At 45.0% G+C, this 24,896-nt stretch overlaps 2 protein-coding genes across 5 annotated transcripts in view; both read left to right on the top strand.

Annotated features, from left to right (window-relative positions):
- The window catches only part of UNC13B (unc-13 homolog B), a 247,593-nt gene extending 235,661 nt beyond the window's left edge, over positions 1–11,932 (top strand). For 2 of the 4 annotated variants that reach the window (XM_031933996.1, XM_023203254.2), the window contains 14 exons: positions 3,165–3,291; positions 3,536–3,632; positions 3,863–4,006; positions 4,333–4,410; positions 4,898–4,975; positions 5,267–5,355; positions 5,594–5,746; positions 5,873–5,996; positions 6,104–6,160; positions 6,358–6,438; positions 6,983–7,130; positions 9,771–9,863; positions 10,031–10,190; positions 10,348–11,853. In XM_031933996.1, coding sequence (XP_031789856.1) covers positions 3,165–3,291; positions 3,536–3,632; positions 3,863–4,006; positions 4,333–4,410; positions 4,898–4,975; positions 5,267–5,355; positions 5,594–5,746; positions 5,873–5,996; positions 6,104–6,160; positions 6,358–6,438; positions 6,983–7,130; positions 9,771–9,863; positions 10,031–10,190; positions 10,348–10,633 — 1,715 coding nt within the window. In that variant the 3' untranslated portion in view covers positions 10,634–11,853. Of the gene's footprint in view, positions 1–3,164; positions 3,292–3,535; positions 3,633–3,862; positions 4,007–4,332; positions 4,411–4,897; positions 4,976–5,266; positions 5,356–5,593; positions 5,747–5,872; positions 5,997–6,103; positions 6,161–6,357; positions 6,439–6,982; positions 7,131–8,637; positions 8,695–9,770; positions 9,864–10,030; positions 10,191–10,347 lie in introns of all 4 variants that reach the window. The other 2 variants (XM_031933998.1, XM_023203253.2) reach the window with 2 other exon arrangements.
- Positions 11,933–13,255: 1,323 nt separating this feature from the next.
- Positions 13,256–24,896, top strand: part of LOC111536839 (phospholipid-transporting ATPase FetA-like) — a 114,842-nt gene continuing 103,201 nt past the window's right edge. The window contains exon 1 of the mRNA XM_023203361.3: positions 13,256–13,378. Coding sequence (XP_023059129.2) covers positions 13,256–13,378 — 123 coding nt within the window. The remainder of the gene's footprint in view (positions 13,379–24,896) is intronic.

Here is a 24,896-nt window from a genome sequence, read left to right as displayed (position 1 = left end):
TGGTAATGACAAGATAGGGAGACACAGAACATTTCATGCAGAGGCTACAGCATGTTCAAGACCTGGGGTCTAAAGAGAGCTGGCATGCTTGGAGAACTGGAAGCAGCAGTTCAGTGTGACTAGCACTTCAGAGGGTAGGGGAAGAGATAAGTAAGACCTGAAGATGGAGAGGTGTGACAGAGTCAGATTGTGAAGGAGGTTGTAAGCCATGCCTAGGCTTTTGGACTCTCTCTCTCTCTCTCTCTCTATCTATATATATATATATATTTGTTTGTTTGTTTGTTTGTTTGTTTGTTTGTTTGTTTGTTTTTGAGCCTTGCTGTGTTGCCCAGGCTGGAGTGCAGTGGGCTGATGTTGGCTCACTGCAACCTCCGCCTCCTGGATTTAAGCGATTCTCTTGCCTCAGCCACGTGAGTAGCTGGGATTACAAGCGTGCACCACCACACACAGCTAATTTTTGTATTTTTAGTAGAGACGGGGTTTCACCATGTTGGCCAGTCTGGTCTTGAACCCTTAGCTTCAAGTGATCTGCCTCGCTCAGCCTCTCAAAGTGCTGGGATTACAGGTGTGAGCCACTGCACCCAGCTGAATTTTGGACTCTATCTTGAGGTAGTTGAGAGCCACTGACATATGTTAAGCAAGGGATTGACGTGATCAGATTATTATGTAGAAACGCCACTCACTCTGTCTACAGTGTGGAGAATGGATTGGGAGGCAGAATGACCGGTCTGGAGGCTATTGTAGTAATCCAGGTTAGAGATGGTGGTAATGAGACATAGGCAGGTAGTAGCGTGGCTAGCAGGAATGGATAGATTCCAGAGACATTTGGAGGTGAAATCAGGAGCTGGTGATTTAACTGGGTATGAATAAAGAGGTAGAAGGAAGATTTGAGGATAAAACTCAGCATTGAACAAGAGGGTAAGATTAGTTGGTGTACTCTGTTCTACTTCAGCTGGAGATTTTAAGATGATGAGAGACAGGGGCAAGTTAAATCTAGGCATGATGAAATGTTCCATCCGAAGCTTATATGGGCTAGGTGCAGTGGCTTACACCTGTAATCCCAGCACTTTGCGGGGCTGAGGCGAGTGGATCACCTGAGTTCAGGAGTTCATGACCAGCCTGGCCAACTTGGTGAAACCCCAAGTCTACTAAAAATACAAACATTAGCCAGGTGTGCTGGCACAAGTCTGTAATCCCAGCTTCTCAGGAGCCTGAGGCAGGAGAATTGCTTGAACCCAGGAGGCAGAGGTTGCAGTGAGCAGAGAGAGCACCGCTGCACTCCACCCTGGGCGACAGAGCGAGACTCCATCTCAAAAAAAATAAGAAGTGTATATAGACGTTACCAGAACCAAAGAGATACCAGCAAACTGGGTAGTTGAAATCATGAGGTTGGAAGAGCTCTCCAGGAGGAAAGGAGGGAGTTAGGTGGAAGTCAGGGGCAGGAGGTTATGGATTGGCCCTTCTGACAGACTACCTCACGTCAAACAGCTTTACTGGAGCATGACTCCATGGGACTTGTTAGAATAGTTTAAAGTGTGGCCGGTGTTTCAGAACTTGTCAGTTAGTTTTTACACCAGAGAAGTTAATACAGAAATTAGGGATAGGGGCCAGAGGGCAGATAATGAATTGACAGAGAAAGTGAAAATTATATGTAAAAACCGTAACTTGAAAGTCCCTAAAAGAAAGAGTTAGGGAGTTACAGAGTGATGGGCAGCCCTGCTTGAAAAGGAAGGAGGAGGGCCCTCCTGATGTTTCTAGGTTCTTAGACTGGTTCAAGAACAGCAGGGGAGGGGGATGGAGGAGAGGGTCTCTCTCAATGTCCTGAGGGTCTCTCTGATGTCCCTGATTTTTTTACTCTCTTTGTTGCTCATTGGTGTCTCTGCTCTGTCACAAGCATCCACTGTCATTCGTATACGAAAAGTCCTCTTTCTGGGTGGTAAGAACTTTTAGTGTCCTTTTGCCCCTAGTCTTATACCTTTTCCCTCTTCTCCTGCTCACTGCTTCATAGAAGAGACTGCAAATGCAACTTTAGGTTGAGACAGTACTGCCTGCAGTGCCAGGGAATGAAATTCCTGGGACTTGAAGCCCTTTGAGGCTTAATCCCAGGCTTCCATTTCCTCCTTCAGTGTCTGCTGCACTAGTTCACAAGGGCCAGCTGCCGCAGCCTGAATGTTCCACCTTGACTTGGAGGAGCATCGCCCATGGCAACTCAAAGTTGAGCAACAAAGTCCCCAAGGACAGTGGCCTTCTCTTCTCTGCTGCTTAGTCCTCTCCCACATTTGCTTGCTTTTACCATTATGTTGATGTGTCAGCATACAATTGATTTTTATTATTTAAATTAGTGCTTCAACTATAAAGGGGGTAGATGAAGAGAACCTATGGGTGTGGCCAGTGCTCCAAACTCTGAGCAAATTGTGAGTTATCTTTGTCCTAGATTTTCCAGAAGGCTCTGGAGATTCAGCAAGATGACTTTTCAAGTTCATAATAAGTGCCCCATTTTCTGCAGCATGATATGTCTTTTCATCTGGCTGTGTTTCCATAGTTTCCAAACTGACTATTCATATTTGCATACTTCCCTGAGAATACATTTTTTCAGTGTCTCAGCTCTGCCCTAGAGCCCTTCAGTTTGCCTCAAGATTTCATTACACCATGGCTGCCCAACTGCTCTGTCAATTTGGCCCAGTTTGATTTTCCTTGTCTCTGTAGTTGTCATTGACCCATTCATGCCATTACACCTGCTCATCTCTGCCTTTAAGCCTCTCTGAAGCTCAACTACCATGATCAGAAAGGCCCTGGAAAACCATTGCCCTCTACAGTCATGGGCAGTCTCCCTACTAATCAGCATCAGCACTCATGGCCCTTTCTCCTCCTCTTCACCAGAGGCCAGATGCTAGAGCACCACTTCCAAATGCTAGAACAAAAAGATTGCAGGCTTTATCAGGGAGTCTGGCTTAGTCCTTCTAGAGGAAGATTTGGGCCAAGCTTGTGGAGAGTTGCTGAGCAGAACACTGGTGGGGAGAGATGGCTGTGAGGAGGAGGTTTGGAGTCACCCTTGTCCTAGGACATCTGATGGAGTTGCCTGACCAGATCTGCTGCCTTGGGAAGGCTCAGGAACCATGGACTCTACTGCTGGGACCTGACCCAACCTTTCTCCCTACCACTAGAGCATGAGAAAGACCGCCTGTGTAAGAGTGCTGACTACATGAACCTGCACTTCAAGGTGAAATGGCTCCACAATGAATACGTGCGGGATCTGCCTGTCCTCCAGGGGCAGGTTCCTGAGTACCCAGCGTGAGTCATCATGTGGGCACTACAGAGGGAAGGGAAGACGGCCCTCTGGGTGGGCAGGGCTAGTATCCCCAATTCATTTCAGCAAGCCAGTCTTGGGGACTGCCTGTTCCAGGTGCCACTGTAGACAGAGAAAAGTGTTAAACTGTGCCCTGTCATCCAGAGGATCCCAGTCTAGTGGAGCTGTCAGGAAATGGCATATTCCAACCACGAGTTCTAACCCCCTATTCTCCTGCTCTGACTGCAGGTGGTTTGAGCAGTTTGTGCTACAATGGCTAGATGAGAATGAGGACGTATCCCTGGAATTCCTGCATGGAGCCCTGGAGCGAGATAAGAAGGATGGAGTAAGTCAGGGGCTTTGGCTGCACAGGGTCCAGGCCAGGTCTCCCAGCAATTAGCTATCGGCAGAAGTTACTGGGTTTTAGCCAGGATGGCTATGCCTGTCCTGTGGAGTTCACAGGAGGGCTGTTGAGGGCCACTAGCCACCCTTGCTGGGTCAGAGCCTTTTCAAACTCTACAAGCTTGGGAAAAGATAGAAGCTGTGGATGGTGACCCTGTGTGTGGTCTTCCTTAGTTCCAGCAGACATCAGAGCATGCACTCTTTTCCTGCTCTGTGGTGGATGTCTTCACACAACTCAATCAGAGCTTTGAGATCATCCGGAAGCTGGAATGCCCAGACCCCAGCATCCTTGCCCACTACATGAGGAGGTTTGCTAAGGTGACCATAACCCTTCCTACTCCCTCCCCCTTACCACCACCACACTCACAGTCTCATCACAGGCCTGAGCTCAGCGCCTATCCATTGTGGCCTGCAGATAGAGCCTTATGTGACCCCCATTCTCCTTTGCTTGTTTCTGGGGCAGACAGATGGTTCTGTCTTAGTGCTGTTCTGTGGTTGAGAGGGAGCTTTGTCCCATACTGTGAGATTCCCCCTTTACCTCCCTGCTGTTACTGTTCTGTGATGAGAAGTGCCACCTCAGGCAAGATCCCCATAGAAGAGCTAAGAGTTCCCTTTCCTTTTCTTTCCTTTTCTCCTCTTCTCAGACCATTGGGAAGGTGCTGATGCAATATGCAGACATCTTGTCAAAGGACTTCCCAACCTATTGCACAAAGGAGAAACTGGTAGGTTCAGGCCCTGGGACTCTTAGAGAAAGAGAGTGAAAGACATTTGAATCCTTGCTTTTGAAGCTGTCCTCAGAATTGAGGGTTGGGGTGACACTTCTGATGCCTGATTCCCACCATGGCTTTGCTTCAGATCCATGCCACAAAATTATGAGAACTTGACAGAGTTCCTGTGAGTCTCATTTGGTACATTATCCTCTGCTAAGCTAGACCTTTGTTTAGTCTTTTATGTATAAACTTAAGATATTCAACGAGTTCTAAAGAATAATACATTAATACTTGAGTACCTACCACCCAGCTTAAAAATCAAAACGTTTGCTTTTAGTCAAGGAGAATTCTCTGAACTGGCCCCAGCTCTTCGTGCTTAGGGAGAAACCTATGTAATATGTGAAGTCCCTGTGGCTTTTGTGAGAGAGGGAGGGACCCTAGGCTAATGGGCCCTATGCTGAAAGGAGCCAAGACTCAACAGCTACATCTGTCCCCAAAGCCCTGCATCCTGATGAACAACATGCAGCAACTGAGGGTCCAGCTGGAGAAAATGTTTGAGGCCATGGGAGGCAAGGAGGTAGGTCTTAGGGTTTGGGAGTCACTGTATTTTCCCTTTATTCCTGAGCTCCTTGGCCACAGAACTCCACCCTCTCTTTACTAGGTGTAGGCCAGCTTGGGGTCTGGGCTGGCTTAATCTGAGATAAGCATTGGGGTAAGGCCCTGCAAGGGAGGAATAGGCATTGGGGTAGGGCCCTGCGAAGGAGGAATAGGCACTGGGGTAGGGCCCTGCAAGGGAGTAGTAGGGGTGTGGCAGGGTAGAAGAGGGTAAGAAAAGCAGCCTAGCCAGGCTTACCTCCTGTGAATACAGCTGGACCTTGAAGCTGCAGACAGTCTGAAGGAGCTGCAGGTGAAACTGAATACGGTTCTGGATGAGCTCAGCATGGTGTTTGGAAACAGGTCAGTGACCCCACAATACAAGGCCCTCAGAGCCAGATGTGGTCCCTAGCCAATTCCAGAGCCCTTGTCCCACACCTCTCCATATAGCTGCAGGTATGAGATCTTCCCTGTACTCCTGCTGACTGTCCCTGCGGGAACTGCACCATGAGCATATGGGAATGGGACCAAATAGCTGGTGCCGCTCCAGGGACAGCGTGTGTCTGGGGAGGGGAAAGCTACACTGCGGGCACGTGTGTAGTTTCCAGGTACGGATTGATGAGTGTGTTCGACAAATGGCCGACATCCTGGGCCAGGTTCGGGGCACAGGGAATGCATCTCCAGACGCCAGGGCCTCAGCGGCTCAGGATGCAGATAGCGTGCTCCGGCCTCTCATGGACTTCCTGGATGGCAAGTGAGTACAGCATTCAGGACTATCCTGTGGGGATGAGCAAAGCAGATGCCATCCGGCAGGGGAGCTCCTTGGGAAGAGGGGTTCTCAAACTCTCACCCTGGCCTCACCTGTTGCCTGGACTTGCAGCCTCACCCTCTTTGCCACTGTGTGTGAGAAGACGGTTCTGAAGCGTGTACTGAAGGAGCTCTGGCGCGTGGTGATGAACACAATGGAGCGGATGATTGTTCTGCCCCCACTCACTGACCAGACGGTAAGGACACCTCCTTCTACTTCCTCCTGCTGTCTCCCTTCCCCTCACTTCCTGCTTCCTGATGGAGTTGGGGTCCTCTGCTTTTGACTGATTCCCTCTCTGCCCAGGGCACCCAGATGATCTTCACTGCTGCCAAGGAGCTGAGCCATCTTTCCAAACTCAAGGTACTCTGGGTGTGGGGTCCTCCTGGTAGGTGTGGTCCTTCTGAAGTCATGGAGAGAGGGTGGATGGGGGGAAGGAAATTGGAGCGTTGGAGACTGAAGAGGAAAAGGAGATGAATATGCACTGTGGGCTGGCAGGTAGGTGCAAGACTTTCATGACTGCTCTGAGCTGTCCTGATGCTGCTGATTTCTCTGAACAGGATCACATGGTGCGAGAGGAAACACGGAATCTCACTCCAAAGCAGTGTGCAGTCCTTGACCTCGCCCTGGACACCATCAAGGTGGAGGCCCCCCCTTTTTCAGACAGCCTTACCACCATACTCACTTGGCCCTGGCATCCCACTCTCCCAGACCAGGTGTCCCTCCAACTCCTAGCACTCCACATCCAGAAGAGAGTTACTATGTACTGCCAAGGATACAAAGAGAATCAGATACGGTTCCTAAGTTCAAGATGCTTATCATTGGTAAGGTGATATAAGGCAGGAACATATGAACTGTGCTTCAAGGCACCTGGGAGAGGTATGTCATAGGTCTCAAGTTCTCTAAGGTTCAGATGGGTAAAAGAGCACTTTTGGTCCTTCTCCTTGCCTGAAATGCTTCTATTCCATTTCTGTGCCTGTCCAGAAAGACCCATCCTTCAAACACCACCCTACCTCCAAGAATACCCAAATAATACTCTTCACCCAAGAGCCTATGACTCTGGTTCTGTGGGTGTTCCTGAACAGCCTGTTCTCACAGTCCTCTTCTTGCTTCTCTGAGGACAATGTTGGAGAGCTGCTTTCTGTAAGGGGATGAAGCAGTCACAGGTGCTCTTTTATCTTGCAGCAATACTTCCATGCAGGAGGCAATGGGCTGAAGAAAACCTTCCTGGAGAAGAGCCCAGATCTGCAGTCTCTACGGTATGCCCTGTCTCTGTACACACAGACTACTGACACTCTCATCAAGACCTTTGTGCGCTCGCAGACCACCCAAGGTAAGGCCCTGAGGGCTTTGGGTTTCCACCTCTCCTCTCTGATACACATCTTCCCCTAGGGAGTCTGCATCTTCATGCCCTTGGGGGCAGATCCAGGTACTTCTTCAGAGAGCCCTTCAAATTCAGATCTCGATTGCTTGATGGGACCTCAGTACTTACCTCCACCCCATACCCATTACCAGGCAGGAGAATCACAGAGGCCTGGGAAATATGTCTAAGATTTCTTTTCCCAGACATTGCCTGGCCCATGCATGTTTATTGAGCTCAAGGAGTACACCCTGACTGGTAAGCTGCAAGAAGGAAAAATCTGTGAGGAAGCCTTGAGAATGAATGGAAGCCATGAGAAATATGAAGGCTCGTAGTGTGGGGAGCTTTGCTGGGAGTTGTCCTGGGGAGAGAAGGCAAAAGACTTTCCAGACGCTGCAGCATGCATAGGGAGACAAGGAAGAGAGGCAAACCATGGCAGCTGCTGAAGGGAGGGTGTGGATCCCGGGGCCCTCTGCACAGCTGTGGTTCCAGTCTCAGGGGTGCTGCTTATGCAAAGGGGACCCAGGAAGCCGGCTTTCTCCCAGTGATTTTCAGTGCTCAGAACCCCTCCCTACCTTTAGCGTGGCCTGTCGAAAACAAAACACATCTGCATAGATGTAGCTCAGGTTGAAATTCTGATGCTGGAGCAGAGCCCTCCCCAGAGGCACCTCAGGCACATTTCTTACTGCTTGTTCCTAGGAAACCTGAGCAGGCTGCCTAGGGGAGTGAAACTGGTGGCAGAAGTTGACGCTTAGGCATTACTAAGCTGTATGTGAATCTGGGGCGCAGGGCTGACCTAGAGGGGAGAGGGGTCTAAGCAGGTAGACTGGTGATGGGAGGTGAGAAAATGGAAGGGACCTAAAGTACTGCTCTATTCCCCATCTGTTCTCATTTCCAATCCAGGGAGGGAAGAATAGAGAGCAAAAGAAGAGCTGTGAGTCTTACTTAAGTGGACAGGGAGAACTTTTACAGAGCTGGGTACATGTGCAGGCATATACCATCAAAGAAGATCTGAGTTAATCCGGAAAGGCTTTTTAGAAGCATTAAGCTTTAAGCTTGATAAAAGATGAGGAGAGCCTGGAATGAGCGCACATATGGTGGGAGCAAGGTTGGAGACTGCAGGAAGAATCCGTATGTATGTGTGTGCATTTTCTACCCATTGGTTTATCATTTAAGGGTCTAAGAAATTAGAGCCTCCAGCCTCTCTCTTGTCCTGCTGGTCTCAGATAAGTCCTCTCTGTCTTTTTCTACTGTTTCTGCCTATGATTTGGTTGGTCTCTGACCCATGAAGTCTAATTTGGAGCATTCACACACTGACTCCAGCTCTTTCACTTCTTTCTCCACTCTGCCCCACCTCTTTGCTCCCTCAGAATATGTGTAGAGCTGCTTTGAATGGCTGTTAACTCCTTAGACTGCTAACGAATTCTTCTTTCTCTGTTCTGCTGCTGCTACTACCTCTGACTTGCCTGTCCTCATTCAGTGCATGATGGGAAAGGTATTAGATTTACTGCTAATGAGGACATTCGGCCGGAAAAGGGTATGTTGTACACCATGCAAATATGGATCTAACATGGGCTAACACTGACCTCTGGGAGCTAGAATGAGCAACTCGTGCTGGGGGTGGGGGAACCAGCTGTCAAAGTTGAGGAGCTCTATCCCAAGTCTTAGAGATGGGTAATGCCTTCATATAGCCCAGGAAGGGGCTCCGTTGTTGATCCCTGTCTGTGTTCTCAGCATTCTCCCACCCCTCTACCTCGGGACAAAGAAGGATTTTCTCTGGGGTGTAAAATTGTGGTGGTTTCTTTTCTTTTCTTTTCTTTTTTTTTTTTTTTTTTTTTTTTTTTGAGACAGAGTCTCACTCTGTTGCCCAGGCTGGAGTGCAGTGGCATGATTTCTGCTCACTGCAAGCTCTGTCTCCCAGGTTCACGCCATTCTCCTGCCTCAGCCTCCCGAGTAGCTGGGACTACAGGCGCCCACCACCACACCCAGCTAATTTTTTTTGTATTTTTAGTAGAGACAGGGTTTCACCGTGTTAGCCAGGATGGTCTCGATCTCCTGACCTCATGATCCACCCGCCTTGGCCTCCCAAAGTGTTGGGATTACAGGCATGAGCCATCACACCCGGCCCGGTGTTTTCTTAAAATAGGGTGGGGTCTCTGCTAAGGGGAGCCTGTAGATTGGCTCTTTTCAGAGATTGGAACTGGGGAGTTCATTCTATAGAGGGGCCCAGGTTTGAGGGGGATGAAGTCTTTCAGAGCACAGCAGCCACCCAAGCAGGGACCTCTAGGAATCCTGCAACCTCCCAAGCAGGGACCTCTAGGAATCCTGGGCATAGGTGGAAGGTTGCTGCACAATTTGTTTTGGGGATCCTTGAGAGAGAGTCTTAGTGCACTTTTGGAAAATATTGTGCCTAAGATGCTGTCAGCTTAACTTGTGTTACAAGACACAGCCTTGTTCTTTATCCCATTTCTTTCCCTTCTTCTATTGCTTACTTCCCATGGTTACTGTGGTGATTGCTTCTTGCTTTTGGGTATAGGGTGGTGGCCTCCTCACCCCTCAGTTTTACCTCCTAGAGTTCTCCAATGGGGGATCATCTCTCCATTTGTCCCTCAGGGTCTGGTGTGGACGATCCTGTGGGAGAAGTCTCTATTCAGGTGGACTTGTTTACACACCCTGGTACTGGGGAGCACAAGGTCACAGTGAAAGGTGAGTGATGGACTTACAGGTCTGCCCTTTCCTTGCCCAGTGGCCTCACTCATCACTCAAAAGCAGGGGCTGCTCATCTCAGCCCTCCTCCAAGGGGAAGGTCACCTGGGGTTCAAGAACTGGGAATTCCTGGTGGGATCCCTCACAGGTTTCCCTTGTTTGGGCAGTGGTGGCTGCCAATGACCTCAAGTGGCAGACAGCGGGTATGTTCCGGCCTTTTGTGGAGGTGACCATGGTTGGCCCACACCAAAGTGATAAGAAGAGGAAGTTCACAACCAAGTCCAAAAGCAACAACTGGGCCCCCAAGTACAATGAGACATTCCACTTGTAAGTTACAGAGTGGGGGACCTGCAGGTCTCTGGGATGGGGGGTAAGACTTGAGGGGTGGGAGGGGGGAGGAGGGCCCCGGGAGATGGCAGACTAGGGTGAAATCAGCTGAAGACTCTCAACTCTGGCCTCATTAACTTCTATCTTGTGCTCACAGCCTCCTGGGAAATGAAGAGGGGCCCGAGTCCTATGAGTTGCAGATATGCGTGAAGGATTACTGCTTTGCCCGGGAAGATCGCGTGCTAGGGCTGGCTGTGATGCCTCTGAGGGATGTCACAGCCAAGGGCAGCTGTGCCTGCTGGTGCCCCTTGGGCCGGAAGATCCACATGGATGAGACAGGCCTGACCATTCTCCGGATTTTGTCTCAGAGGAGCAATGATGAGGTGGCCCGAGAATTTGTGAAACTCAAATCAGAGTCTCGTTCCACAGAGGAGGGGAGCTGAACACCTTCGACTCCTGTGCCAATCAGGCAGCAGCAATTTCACAAATCAGGGCCAGTGGGAGTTAGCTGTGTAACCAGCTTAGGATCTTTGCAGTCAAGAGGCTGACCCCTTCAGTTAAAAACATTTAAGGAAAAATTTGGGGTGGTGATAATATTACTTTTCACAGAAAGGGTCATGAAGCCCTGACCCAGCAGGACTGTGGTACTAGGGGCTGGTATGTGGGGTTACCATATGGAGAAATTTTCCACAAAGAGAGAAGGACAAACATTTCTGAGAGTGTCAGCCATTCTTGGTAGACGCCCCTCCACTCCTCATCCCACCGTTACCATCTCCATGCCACAGCTTATTCAGTTAGACACATACACACCAATCATTAGAAAAACAAGTGTAGAGGGTGTGGAACTTGTGTCTGGCTGGCTGAGTAGTCAGTTGAGCCTGTTGCTGAGCCCTGTGGTCTGGATTGGAGTATGGCCGGGGCAGGAGTACACAGAGTAGAATTTAGACTGTCCCTTGAGCAGAATCCACTGATTTTCTGTGGCTCCAATGAGAACAAGGCTTTGAAACTGAACAAGATACCTTCTAGAAATGAACTATACTAATGCCTTTCCCCAGATTGTATCATGAGTAGAACCAGGTTCACATGGTGCTTCAAAGCCCTGAGAAGAATATTTCTTTGGACCCCAGGCACTAGGGGCCACCTGCCTGGGAGTCTCCCTGCCTCACTCCTCTAGGCAGGGGAGTGATGCTTCAGGACGTGACAGGCTGTTCTAACATGTATCTACCTGAGGGGTAGTTGAAGGATCCAGGAGTATTTTCTTCTTGGGTAGGCCCTGAACAAAGCCAAATAGAAACCAGTCTAGAAAAAGTCCTGCTCATCTGTGTCCACTGCCTTCTAGCCATCCTCCACCTTGCAGAGGGAATCTAGACTTTGGTCTCAGTCTCTCTCTTTCATCTGGGTCATTTGCTATTCCCCTCAGATATTCAACCCTGTAGAAGGAGCCTGGACTCTGATCCCTCTGTACAGGCTGGATGTAATGAGGGGGCCCTCAACATTCCCTGGGAGGTCAGAGACAAACTTTCAGAGAGTCAGATGGACTTCCCAAGACTTGCTCAGAGATGTGACATGGTTCTTGGATTTCCTCTGTAGCAGCCTCCTGGACTTCCTGAGGACTCGACATTGTCCACAGATGTACTGGCCATTACATGAAACAAGAAACCAAGCATCTTTGCTGTTGTTAATTATTATATGTGCCATTGTTACGGATTATAGGCTAGTCTGTAATAAATTATCTTATAGCAGCCTTTGGGGTTTGGTAATTCTGCTAATGTGTGGAAAGCCATGGAAATGACTGTCATCTCTAATGGTAGATTTTGGCCTAATGGTCCTTTGCTGCTTCACACTCCTCCACCCCCATACCTGACAGCCAGTGGGTGAAGCCTAAAGTGGTTCTGGATAAGCACCACTGGGCTAACATCCTGTCCTAGAGCTGAGACCACCAATCTAATTAAGAGAGTCATGGGACATAAGGCACCGGCTTCCTGCAAAAGGTCCAAAAGAGTAGCAGTAGAGGTATTCTGGTGAAAACTCGTCCATGCTTCTCTTCTTTTTGTCTAGAATCGCTAGGACAGATCACCGCCTGGGTTGTGAGGACAAGGCGGGGGCCCACTGGGGAGAGGTGTGCCTGCCCATCTTGGCAGAGGACTGAGGCTGCCACAGATAGGACAGAAGATTAGGCTTAGGACTGTACCTTGGCCTTTCATTCAGGCTCTATTCAAGGAAGAAGAGCTGCAGTAGAATGCCTACTCCCAAAGGGGAAGAAATAAGGTAAAAGGCCTCCTGGCATGGAAATGGGAAAAGCTGAAACAAGAAAGATGGTGTTCACCTACTCTCTCAACCTGCACCATCACTACTTGTGGGGCAGGGACTAGCCCCAGGCGGGGTTGCTCCGCCTCCACTGCTTGCTAAATAAATCGTTAGAGTTCAGTTGCTCATTTAAAAACTTCCTCCTCCCTGCTCCTCTCCCAAGCCAACCACTTAACATTTCTGCGTCAAAATTACCTGTTGAATCCATTGGGTGGCCTCAAGGTCCCACGACTAACACAAGAGTCGTGGCAGCTTTTACGTCCTCATGCCTGAGTTACTGTGATAATCCCCTGCTTCCGTTCTTACTCTGCTCTCTTCACACACTCTAATATAAAGTCCTTCTCCTATTAAACTATTCAGTGATCACCGATCGCCTCCAGGCTGAAACTCCAGGACCCTCCAATATATGTGCAGCAGGCACCGCCCCCCTTGCCGCTATCCTGCAGCTATTCTAAAGCACTGTCCCGGCAGGTCCCCTACACGCACCATGCGCTCCTACCCCTCCGTGCCTGCACATGCTGCTCCCCTTGCTGGAAAGTCAGCCAGCCTTTTCCACTGCTTTCTAGGTTCTGATATCTGGACGCCTCTCCACAGCACTCTACATTGTTATAATTTACTTGTCCCTCTCCCCTCATCAGCCGGTGACCTACCCAAAGGCAGGATCTGAGTGTTTCATCTCCATTCCCTCAGCGGTCAGCATAGTTCGGGTACTTCAAAGCCAAATCGGCAGCTAGGGGCCCCCTCCTTGGAGAAACATAATGGGTCCGGCACCTGAGGACAGGGGTGTGGCCAGGGGCGGGCTCATGGGAGATGGGCGTAGTTTGTGGGCGGGGCTCTTCTCTAGGCCGGACCCTGGAGCTCTAGGGCGCCTGCGCAGGAAGGTGCGTTAAGATGGCAGTCACTGGAGTCGGAGGCTGGGCGGTGACGGTGAGCAAGAGGAGCCCAAAGGGGGCGCCGGAGTAGAGGTTATCGCCTTCTCCGTCCCAATATTCCTTGAAGAGAGACTATCCCATCTCAGTATTTCCAGTAGCTGTCTATCCTCATACTTTCTTGAGACCACTCCCCATATTCGAGTATACTGGTTTTCCAGACACTCCCACAGAGGACATATTTGTCGAGATCATCTAAGAAAGGGGGGCTTTATCCCCCATATAACTCCTAAAGGGCACACGTTTTTCCAGTTATGAAGCAGATACCCCCAAACCTCCAGTAATTGCACATTCTTGTTAACTCAGGGAGTTTTCCACTTTTCCAGCACTATGCAGATTCTGAAGTCATAATCCTTGTCCCATACTTGATCTGAAGTGGCACGTTTGCTATCATTCCCTCCCACTCTTCGGCATAGGATACATACTCTAGAGGGAAGAGTCAGACTCTGGCTGGCTACCCATGGCTTCAGCAAGCTTTCAGATTTGAATTAGCCACTGATTTCTGTAGGCTATATCTAATCAGAACAGAAGTACCTTTAACCATGGGCTTTTAAGAAAGACAAATCACATCTTTCAGCTTAAGTTGTCGCCGATGTATTCATTGTGAATATTCGGACTAACTCCCTGAATGATCCTCCCAACTCCAGAAGCAGACAGGCAAAGTTGAAAAAGCAGCAAATAGTGGAGATGGTATTGAAGTAGGAGTCAGAAGACTGGGCCCAGTTCTGCTACATTCTAGTCATGAGATGACCTTTAACTTCTCAGAGCCTCAATAACTTGCATCTGTCATCTAGGACTAATAATTCCTGCCATGTCTACCTCAGAGGGATCAAATGGTCTCATATATATGAAAGCACATTGAAAACTATACATTTTCTCTAAGTGTATAGGGGATTATTGTAAGTGATCCTCTGAGTTCTAATTAACTTCCAAGGAATTTGTCTTGCTTGGTACTGGGTTCAAATGCAACAGATACTTTTTGAGCGCTTACTATGTGCCAGGTATTCATCTAGGCATGAGGCCTAGCATTGAACAAAAAGAGACAAAAACCCCTTATAAATTTAAAAGTGAGTCATCAGCATGTTAAGTGCCTACTCATTACCCAGTGCAGCGCCAAAGCATGGTGAAGTAGTAGGAAGAATCTGGATTCTAGATTTAACTCTGTCACTATATAGCTGTGTGAGAAAGACTTTTTCCCTGCATGAGCCTGAACTTCCTCATCTGTAAAACAAGGTAATCTCTAAGGCTCTTTCCAGCTAAAATATGTTTATCACTTGCGATTCTAATTGCTAAAGTTCCCTACCCCTAAGGAGCTTATTGCCCTGCTGTGATAACCAGACTGGCAAAGCTGAACAGTCATAGAACTAGAAGGACAAGAGTGCTGATGTCACACTAGGTCCTGCACAAGAGTGGTAACAACAGTGTTGCTCTGTAGGTAATGGAGTATTTAGAGAGACTTGTTGGACTTGGGAGGATGGGAAGCTTTGAATTAGAGGAAAAAGAGGAGATTTTCTTGCACATATTGGGATGTGAATGAATGGAAGTATAAAGGAAAAGAAAATATGCCATTTATTATTTTTCTAGTGTATCACGGTCCTGGCAGAAAAATAGTTGATGTTTAAACTGGTTGAACTGAAAAGAACCCATATAGAGGTATGGTCAATGTTAAGGAGACTAACAAGGAATGGTGAAACAGACTAGCAACAGTGGTGAATCAGTAGCACTTCTAGACCTGAAGGGGAAAGGTGGGAAGTGTTGTTACCAGAGCCCAGCTAGAGACAACTTTGTAAGAAGGACTGCCTGACAAGACATATCCGTAAGGCCAGGTACAGGGGCTCACTCCTCTCAACACTTTGGGAGGCTGAGGTGGGAGGATCGCCTGAGATCAGGAATTCAAGACCAGCCTGGACAACATAACGAGACCGTGTCTCTACAGGAAAGCCCAAGAGAGGGTTTTCGGATCTCGCGCAAGAAAGAATTTGAGGCAAATTCATACAGCAAAGTGAACGCAAGTTTATTAAGAAAGTAAAAGAATGAAAGAATGGCTACTCCATAGGCAAAGCAGCCCAGAGGGCTGCTGGTTGCCCATTTTTATGGGGTTTTTTATTATATGCTAAACAAGGGGTGGATTATTTATGCCTCCCCTTTTTAGACTATATAGGGTAACTTCTTGACATTGCCATGGCATTTGTGAACTGTCATGGCACTGTTGGGAGTGTAGCAGTGAAGACGACCAGAGGTCACTCTCATCACCAACTTGGTTTTGGTGGGATTTAGCTGGCTTCTTCACTGCAACCTGTTTTGTCAGTAAGGTCTTTATGATCGGTATCTTGTGCCGACCTTCTGTCTCATCCTGTGACTTAGAATGCCTGACTGTCTGACAATGCAGCCCAGTAGGTTTCAGCCTTATTTTACCAAGGCTGTATTCAAGATGGAGGTGTTTAAACACCTCTGACAGTATTACTATTTATTTATTTATTTTCAGCATCTATGGGCCATAGTATTATTTAATCAAACACTAATTTAGGTTTTTCTGGCTGGGTGCGGTGGTCCACACCTGTAATCCCAGAACTTTGGGAGGCCAAGGTGGGTGGATCACTTGAGGTCAAGAGTCGAGACCAGCCTGGCCAACATGGTGAAACCCTGTCTCTACTAAAAATACAAAAATTAGCCTGGCACGGCCAGGTTTGGTGACTCATACCTGTAATCCCAGCATTTTGGGAGGCCGAGGCGGGCAGATCACGAGGTCAGGAGATCGAGACCATCCTGGCTAACATGGTGAAACCCCATCTCTACTAAAAATACAAAAAATTAGCCTGGCGTGGTGGCGGGCGCCTGTAGTCCCAGCTACTCGGGAGGCTGAGATAGGAGAATGGTGTGAGTCTGGGAGGTGGAGCTGGCAGTGAGCCGAGATTGCACCCTACTGCACTTTAGCCTGGGCAACAGAGCGAGACTCCATCTCAAAAAAAAAAAAAAATAGCCAGGCGTGGTAGTGCAGGCTTGTAATCCTAGCTACTTGGGAGACTGAGGTGGGAGGATCACTTGAACCCGGGAGGTGGAGATTACAGTGAGCCAACATGGCGCCACTGCACTCCAGCCTGGGCAACAGAGCAAGACTCCATCCCCAAAACATAAACAAAAATAAAAATTTTAGTTTTTTCTGTTAAGGTATTTTGTAAGTGTGCTTAACATCTACAATCAGTTGACTTTATGTAAAGGAGGTTACCCTCTATAATGTGAGTGAGCCTCATCTGATGAAGGAATTAAGGGTAAAATCTGGGGTTTACCAAAGAGGAAGAAATCCTGCCTCAAGACTCTCGAAGTCCTACCTGAGTTTCCTGAGATGTATATTTTTATCTCTCTATGTAGACTTTATATATGTATATATAAATATATCTCTTTCTCTCTATATAGATAGATAATTTCTATTGGTTCTGTTTCTCTGAAGAGACATATATCATCCCTGCACTGAATATTGTTTACAGGAAGTTGCAGTCTTCACATTTTTTGAAAAAACAATTCACGCACAAAGTTGTTTTACAAAACCTTAAGTAGCCAAAAGGATATAGAGTGAAAATTGAGTCTCCCTTCTACCCCTAGTGTTCTGCCTCCCAATTACTTAGTTACTTTACTGTTACTAATTTGTTATAAATCCTTCCAAACAGAATATAACTAGAACAGCGAATAAATGGGACCCATAGGAACCAATCATAAAAGCACTTTATTTTTGTCTCTTGGTTTTTGAACCAGACTATTAGTTTCCCTCCTGCCACTGAGAAAAAGCAGACCCCATTTCTACCTTTTCAGTGGAAAATATATGGAATATTCCAGATAAAAGCAGTTATTCAAGCTGAGTGAAAGTCCCCTCTTGCTCTTCCTTCTCCCCTTCGCACTTAACTCCAGCCTCTGAGAAACCTCCCCTTTCAAAATTCCTTTTGAAAACCCCTGCTTTACATTATTTTCTTCAGTAAGGAAGGAAAGTGACAGATATTGCCTTTTATTGTGGATGAGAAAAGCTAGAAAACTGGGAATGAATCATTTGTTTTAGGTATAAATGATTTAGGATTCCAAGCTAAGAAACAGAACTGAGGTTTCCAAACTTCCTGTTAGAGTTTTTTGTTTGTTTGTTTGTTTGTTTATTTTTTTATCTCACCCTTGCTCCTAATTTTAAAACCAGTAACACTTGTTTAAAGGAAAGCACAACACTTGGTTTCTAAGATGCTCTTCAACAAACTTTTTTTTTGAGAAAGAGTCTCACTGTGTCAGCCAGGCTGGAGTGCAGTGGTTCGATTTCGGCTCACTGTAACCTCCACCTCCTGGGTGCAAGCGATTCTCCTGCTTCAGCCTCCCGAGTAGCTGGAATTACAGGCATATGTCACCATGCCCGGCTAATTTTTGTATTTTTAGTAGAGGCAGGGTTTCACCATGTTGGCCAGGCTGGTCTCGAACTCCTGACCTCGGGTGATCCACCTGCCTCGGTCTCCCAAAGTGCTGGGATTACAGGAGTGAGCCACCACCACACCCAGCCAACAAACATTGTTAACTACCTACTATGTGCAAAATAGTTAAGACTAGCTCAGTAAACATTCAGTCATTTTTATAGACCGAAAGAAATAGAAGAAAAGCCATCCCAAAGGATCAGTATTATGATACCTAATAAGGCGTTTACTTTGTGAGATTGAGAAGTTACAAGTGCCAGAAGGACATGGTGTGACCTCCAATATTTGTTCAGACCCAAGTGAAAACTCTAGACAGAGGGGTATTTATAGCACACAGTTACTTTATAAAGCCTGCCTTATAGACTGAGAACTCCCGAGGGAGACTGTGAGGTTGGAAATAGAAAAAGGTGGTAGCTAAGGAACTAGTGTTTTGAAGATTCCTCGCTATTCCATTTAGTGTTCAAATATTATTTTATATTCATCTTCAGCTCTTTGCTTTAAACTATTTGAAACCAAAGCTAAGTTTATTGGAAAGTTATCAGGGGGTCCATGAACCACTTTGGGAAGGAGAAAGTTGTAAATGAGGATTTTGAGACTCACTCATTTTCCTTCAGTAGAGGAAACAGAAAAAAAAAAACCTACAATAAAAGAGTTTGGCAAATTCTCAAAAGCTGGGAATCAGAAGTAATAAACTGAAGGAGATCTAGTCATCTAAATGGCATCATAGACTAGTAGCTGTTTGAACATCTTCCCACCACTCCCAGAATTTTAAAGTTCTTAAGTTTAGAAGGTTTTCCTGTGAGAAAGACATTGTAGTTGAAATGAGGAGGGGATAAGACAGGGAGTTTAACTGAGAAGTGTCCTGTGGAGTGCTGGTAGTTTTGGGACTGTGCCTTTTAAATGCATTTTGGGATAAGACTTGCTTTCTATTTCCCTTTTTTTTTTTTTTTTTTTTTGTTTTGTTTTGTTTTGTATATGTTCTTCTATAGCATTAGAAAAGAAAAAGAAAAAAAAACCTTTTGTTTTCTTCTGTAATTGTTAGCTTTGCTGAGATTCATGTGCTGGGAATCAGGTTGGGGAACCTTGATTTCTGGAATAACTGGGGATTTGTGCATTGGGTGTAATAGCTAATTCAGAGAAACTCGGACAGAGTAGATTAGAAGTTTTTGTAATTTTATACAACAGTTTGGGGAAAATGTAGCTTTTATTTTAGGGAATGATAGGCATATCTGCTTCTGTGAGCGCCCTTTCCTCAGGTTCTCAAAAGCATTTAAGTCAACCAGGATTCTGTTCATGTGTAATCTCCTCTGATATTTTTTTGTTCTGTTTGTTGTTGTTGTTGCTGTTAAAAGACAGGGCCTCACTCTGTTGCCCAGGCTGGAGTGCAGTAGTGTCTTCATAGCTCACGGTAAGCTCAAACTCCTGGGCTCAAGTGATCCTCCCACGTCAGCCTCCCAAGTAGCTGGGACTACAGGCATGAGCCACCATGCTTGGCTAATTTAAAAGATATATAGAGAGAGATGGGGGTCTCACTACATTGCCCAAGCTGGTCTTGAACTCCTGGCCTCAAGCAGTCCTTCCACCCCAGCCTCCCAGAGTGTTGGAATTACAGGCATGAGCCACTGTGCCTGGCCCTGTGCTGGTTTTTTTGTTGATGAGATGTTTTTCTCCAGAAGACAGATTTATTCATTGAGTGTTCATTATGACTTCTTTGGACACAGTCTAGGTTATTTTAGTCCTAAGAGTTTGGCTATGCTGGTGTCACAGTTACGTCATTTCTATGTTTCATTGTGTTTGCTATATTTTATGTGGTTTTCAGACTGATCTAAATATAAACAAAGACTTGTGATTAAAGTCTGCCCCCAATACAAAATATTAAGTATTTTATGCTTAATATATTCACCAGCCTTTTGTGTACAAGTAAGTGTGGTGGATGCAGGATGCTGGCAGCACAGAATCACAACTGTGGCTTAGGGGAACTTGAAGTTGCTTTGTAGTATAATGCCACTGGAAGACTGTAGGCTAATAGGTCAGCACCCTATTCCCAACCCCTAGTTTTGGCCATCTATGTTATGCAATTTCATCTACAGTTTAGGAAGCTTGGAGACTATCAACTCAAGGTTGGACAGGTTATTTCTACCTTTGGATTCTCCTGTCTAAGTGAAAGAACTTTAGTTTCTACAACTATGTCTTATGGAGGCTAGTGCTATTCCTTAAATTCTCTTTGGCACCTCTTTTATTACTCTTAGGTTTTTCAACATGCTTTTTAACATGTCATGATTGTGTCCCCAGATATTTAGTAATTACAAAGGGAAAAAATAGTAACTTTATAGCAGAAAGTCTGGAAGGCACTATCTTAGCCAAGTGATCTAGATTCACATCACCAAGAATACATACCAACAGCATGTTTCCTCATGATATCATGCACTGAGAAGGGCACATCACACAAATCCAAGTTTAGGCATATTCTACAGAAAAACTGGCTAGTACCCTTCAAAAGTATCAAGGTCATAAAAAGCAAGGAAAGAATGAGGAACAGTAACAGGTTGGAGGAGACTGAAGGGACATAACAACTAAATGCAATATGTTATCCTGGGTTGGTTCTTGGAACAAAAAAAGATAATTGTGGGAAAAAATGGTAAAATATTAAATTCTTTTTTTTCTTTTTTTGAGACAGAGTCTCACTGTGTCACCCAGGCTGGAGTGCAGTGGTGCGATCTCGGCTCACTGCAGCCCCGCCTCCCTGGCTCACACCAGTCTCCTGCCTCAGCCTCCTGAGTAGCTGGGACTACAGGTGCCTGCCACCACGCCCAGCTAATTTTTTTGTATTTTTAGTAGAGACGGAGTTTCACCATGTTAGCCAGGATGGTCTCGATCTCCTGACCTCGTGATCCGCCCACCTCGGCCTCCCAAAATGCTGGGATTACAGGCATGAGCCACCATGCCCGGCCTAAAATATTAAATTCGATACGGTAGTTAATAGTATTATGCCAAGGTTAAATTGTTTGTTAATTATTCTATGGTTTGTGAGATACTAATATAAGGATAAAGTATGGGTGAAAGGTATATAGAAATTCTTTGTATTATTTTTGCAATTCTCTGTAAATTTAAAATCTCCAAACGTTTTTCAAAATTTAGTGCCCCAAATTGGACATACTATTTCAGTAAAGATTATTTTGAAAATTACCCTCCTGAATAAGATAGGAAGAGTATTTTCCTATAGTTGGTGAATTCACTTAATTTTTTTTCAGCTTTTTATTATTATATATTGAATAGATGTAAGGTTAATAACAAATGTGTAGTTGTAAAGAGTTAGCAATAACAAAAGCACAAGTATAGCCTGAAGCTCCCAGTATTCTCTGTCTTATCCCTTTCCCTCTCTCTAACCTCTGTCCTGAATTTTCTGTTTTTTATTTTCTTACTTTTATTTATAGGTTTACCTTGATCTTTAACTTTATGTATATAAGTGATATAATACTGTATGTCTTCTTCTGCAGATTTTTTTCCCTAAATATTATACTCCTGAGATTTATCAATGTTGATGTCATTCACTCATTTTCACTGCTGTAGAGCTTTCCATTGTATGACCATACTAGAAGATACTTACTGATCTTATTGTTAATAACCATTTGTTGGTTTCCAGTTTTGCTGTTATAAGCAGTGCTATTTCATACATCCTTGTGCATGACACGTTATAAGAGTTTCATTAGGATATACACCTAAAAATGGACATGGTAAGATATGGAGTACATGCTTGATCAACCTTTTAGATAAGACCAAATTGTTTTCTAAAGTGGTTGTCCAACTTTTAATATCACCACCAATATATAGATGTTCTAGTGGTTCAGTTTTTTCTGTAACACAATATTATTAGACTTTAAATTGTTTTACTAATATGGTGGGTATGTATGTTAAAATATTTAACCATTGCTATTTATTGATTGACTACTTTGTGGCAGGCAATTTCATCCATTAATTTCTCTCACAACTCTTCTATCTTAGCCCCATAATGAAGACTAATGCTATACTTCATTCTAAATATGTAAGTACCCCTAAACCTCTTTCTGACAAATTTATTAACTGGTCTTTCTCTACCCTGTATCTAAGTTATTTACTTTTAAAAATTTATTTTAGAAGAAATCTGAGGCAGAAAGTTGTTAATAATTTGTCCCAAGTCACATTGTTGTTAATTAGTAGCAGACTTTCAACTAAAACCCAATTTTCTGGCTCCTAGTCCACTTTTTATAATTTAACTTTTTAGAACAATTTGTGAATCAAGCAGCCCTCTGAACTAGAATAGGTTCAAAGAGACCCTCTAATCTATTTTTTGCTGCATCTCTTCCCTTTTTCCTTCTACACCTCAGTTCTTCCTCCTTTCCTTTCACATTCTTCCATGCTTTCTCTGAGTTTAACAGCTTAAATATACTTTCCAGTTGGCTGCCATGTGACATGATGTGTGTGCAGAAAACATCACAAGATTGATAAGCACCTGGTTCCAACTGGAACAATCATTACTCAGGCCCCTAATTGGCTGAGTATATACCTTATACCCATTTCACATTTCAAGGTGTGCTGCTTATAGGGATTTGGGCAGACTACCCTCTCAAAGCTGTTAGTGGCCCTGAAGGGGTGGGAGAGCCTCCAGAACTTTAGGCCATCCCAACCTTGGCTTTCCTTTTTCAGCAGTGGTAGGAACCCCATGCATGCTCTGGGAGTACAGGCAACTGGGAGTAGGTCTGGGTGCCCAGAAAATGGTGATATTGGAACTGCTAACATTGTTTAGGAGAACACAGATTCTGTGGATAGAAGAGACAGACCTGAAGTGGGGGTACAAAATTTGTAGCCCACAGACTCACAAGTAAATTTTGTTTGGCCTGCACAGTATTTAATTTTCTTTAAAAAAAAATCTGGATGCTTTTATAGGAAGCATTTGGTTACCAATTTGTCACAATGCCCAGTACTTCATTTCCTGTAGTTTTATGTCTAACTGCTATTAACTTTCTAGCTCCTAAAGGTTTAGGATGCAACTCTGCCTAGATTCCTGAAATTTGAATTGTATTCATAATGAGGTCACTTGAGACTCACTGAGGGCAGAACTAGAAGATGTATTATCTTTCCAAAGTGATCACAATTGTCAAGGTTATTTTTTTTTCTAGCTGTTGAATGTATCATGGCTGGGAACACCATTTTACTTCGACTTTACACCTCTCTCAAGATGATGACTTTCCCCGCTATGTTGGGATGTCTGGGATAATTGAGGTGAAAATACCTATAAAGTTTTCTAGTCTTGACTCATCTATACTTTAGGGGACCTGAAATAAATTGATTAAAATACATATACTTTATTGGCCTTTTCTGAGTTGGGTTAAGAATGGAGAGAAAAACAGGAGGCAAAGAAGGATATGTCTGTATAGCAAATCATGGAGTTTCATAAAGTATAATTTTTCCAAGTATTAAAAAATTTGACTTTTATATAAATATGAAATGAATAGGTCTCAAATATTTTATTTAATTTATTAATTAATGAGGGAACCAGTAAGATATTAAGATAAGTTCAAGTGAAAAATTAAGAGCTAAGTATTTATAGGTAATTTAATAAAGGAATGTTAAAATACGATTTCTGAATTATATACAAAACTAATTAATGTCCTAAAGTGCAATAAGTCATAAACTTTGGAGTCATCTTTTCCACCAGACATAAAACATTCTTATCACTACTAGATAAAAATCTATAAGCAGGCCGGGCGCGGTGGCTCAAGGCTGTAATCCCAGCACTTTGGGAGGCCGAGACGGGCGGATCACGAGGTCAGGAGATCGAGACCATCCTGGCTAACACGATGAAACCCCGTCTCTACTAAAAAGTACAAAAAACTAGCCGGGCGAGGTGGCGGGCGCTTGTAGTCCCAGCTACTTGGGAGGCTGAGGCAGGAGAATGGCGTAAACCCAGGAAGCGGAGCTTGCAGTGAGCTGAGATCCGGCCACTGCACTCCAGCCTGGGCGACAGAGCGAGACTCCGTCTCAAAAAAAAAAAAAAATAAGTTAACCTCTGCCCTAACCAGTTATAAAATAATCCAGTCAATAGAAAACTAATCAAAGATATAAACCCAAAACTGTACTAAAAGATCACCCAATAATTTCTTTCACCTGTTTCTAGGTTTCAGATGATTTTTCTGACAACTGTAGTCATCAACTTCAACTCAGTTGTCAGGAAATGAAATCTGTTTCCCAAGCTTTGAAACTAGAACTTTATGATGAAGATAAATAAAGTGAATTCCAAATTACCATATGTGTCTTAGAGATAGATCATTTTGGACTTCAGGGATCAAGTTCCAAGTTTCTTAAGAATGTGTTTGAATGACACAGTATCAGCATGAGAAATTCTCATATTCTGAATCTTTATTTCCTTTATAGAAATTCCATGGAATTATAGTTGGTCTACTCTGCAATGTCTCTATTTGAAAGCCAAAGTGAGGACAGACAAGATGAACATAGGTAAACTCAGGAAAATGTATCTGAGTATGTCATTGTCATTACGTTTGAAGTGTGTGTGTTTGTGTGTGTGTGTGTGTGTGTACATGCACATATGACAGATCAACCTGCCAATTAGATTGTTAACCTACCAAACAACGGATCAGGAAAGGAAATATATTTTTCAAAAGTAAATACTTTGTACTTACAAGTATAAGCTCCACTGTTTTATCATCTGAAAATCCTAATTTGAGTACTCTCTTAACTTTTATATTTGGAAATTCACCAGTAAAACTTGTGTACCTTTCCTTCTCTCCCCCATTCTTCATAACTGCCTCCTGCTATTATAAAAAGAGGTGATCAGTGTGGAAAAAGGCTGTTGAGGCAGATAAGGTCCTCCTTTGCAACCTTTTTGTGTACAGAACAAATGGATCTGTCTCTGTAGTTAGGGAGGATTTCCATACCACTTCTGTGCTTTCCTTTGGTGAATCAAGATCCTAAAGGGAGGCCAGGTGTGGTGTCTCACACCTGTAATCCCAGCACTGTGGGAGTCCAAGGCCAGC

This window comes from Piliocolobus tephrosceles, chromosome 14, assembly GCF_002776525.5.
Source record: "Piliocolobus tephrosceles isolate RC106 chromosome 14, ASM277652v3, whole genome shotgun sequence".
Classification (NCBI taxonomy): Eukaryota; Metazoa; Chordata; class Mammalia; order Primates; family Cercopithecidae; genus Piliocolobus; species Piliocolobus tephrosceles.
Note: the sequence above shows the minus strand (reverse complement) of the source record. Positions and strands in the feature narration are given on the sequence as shown.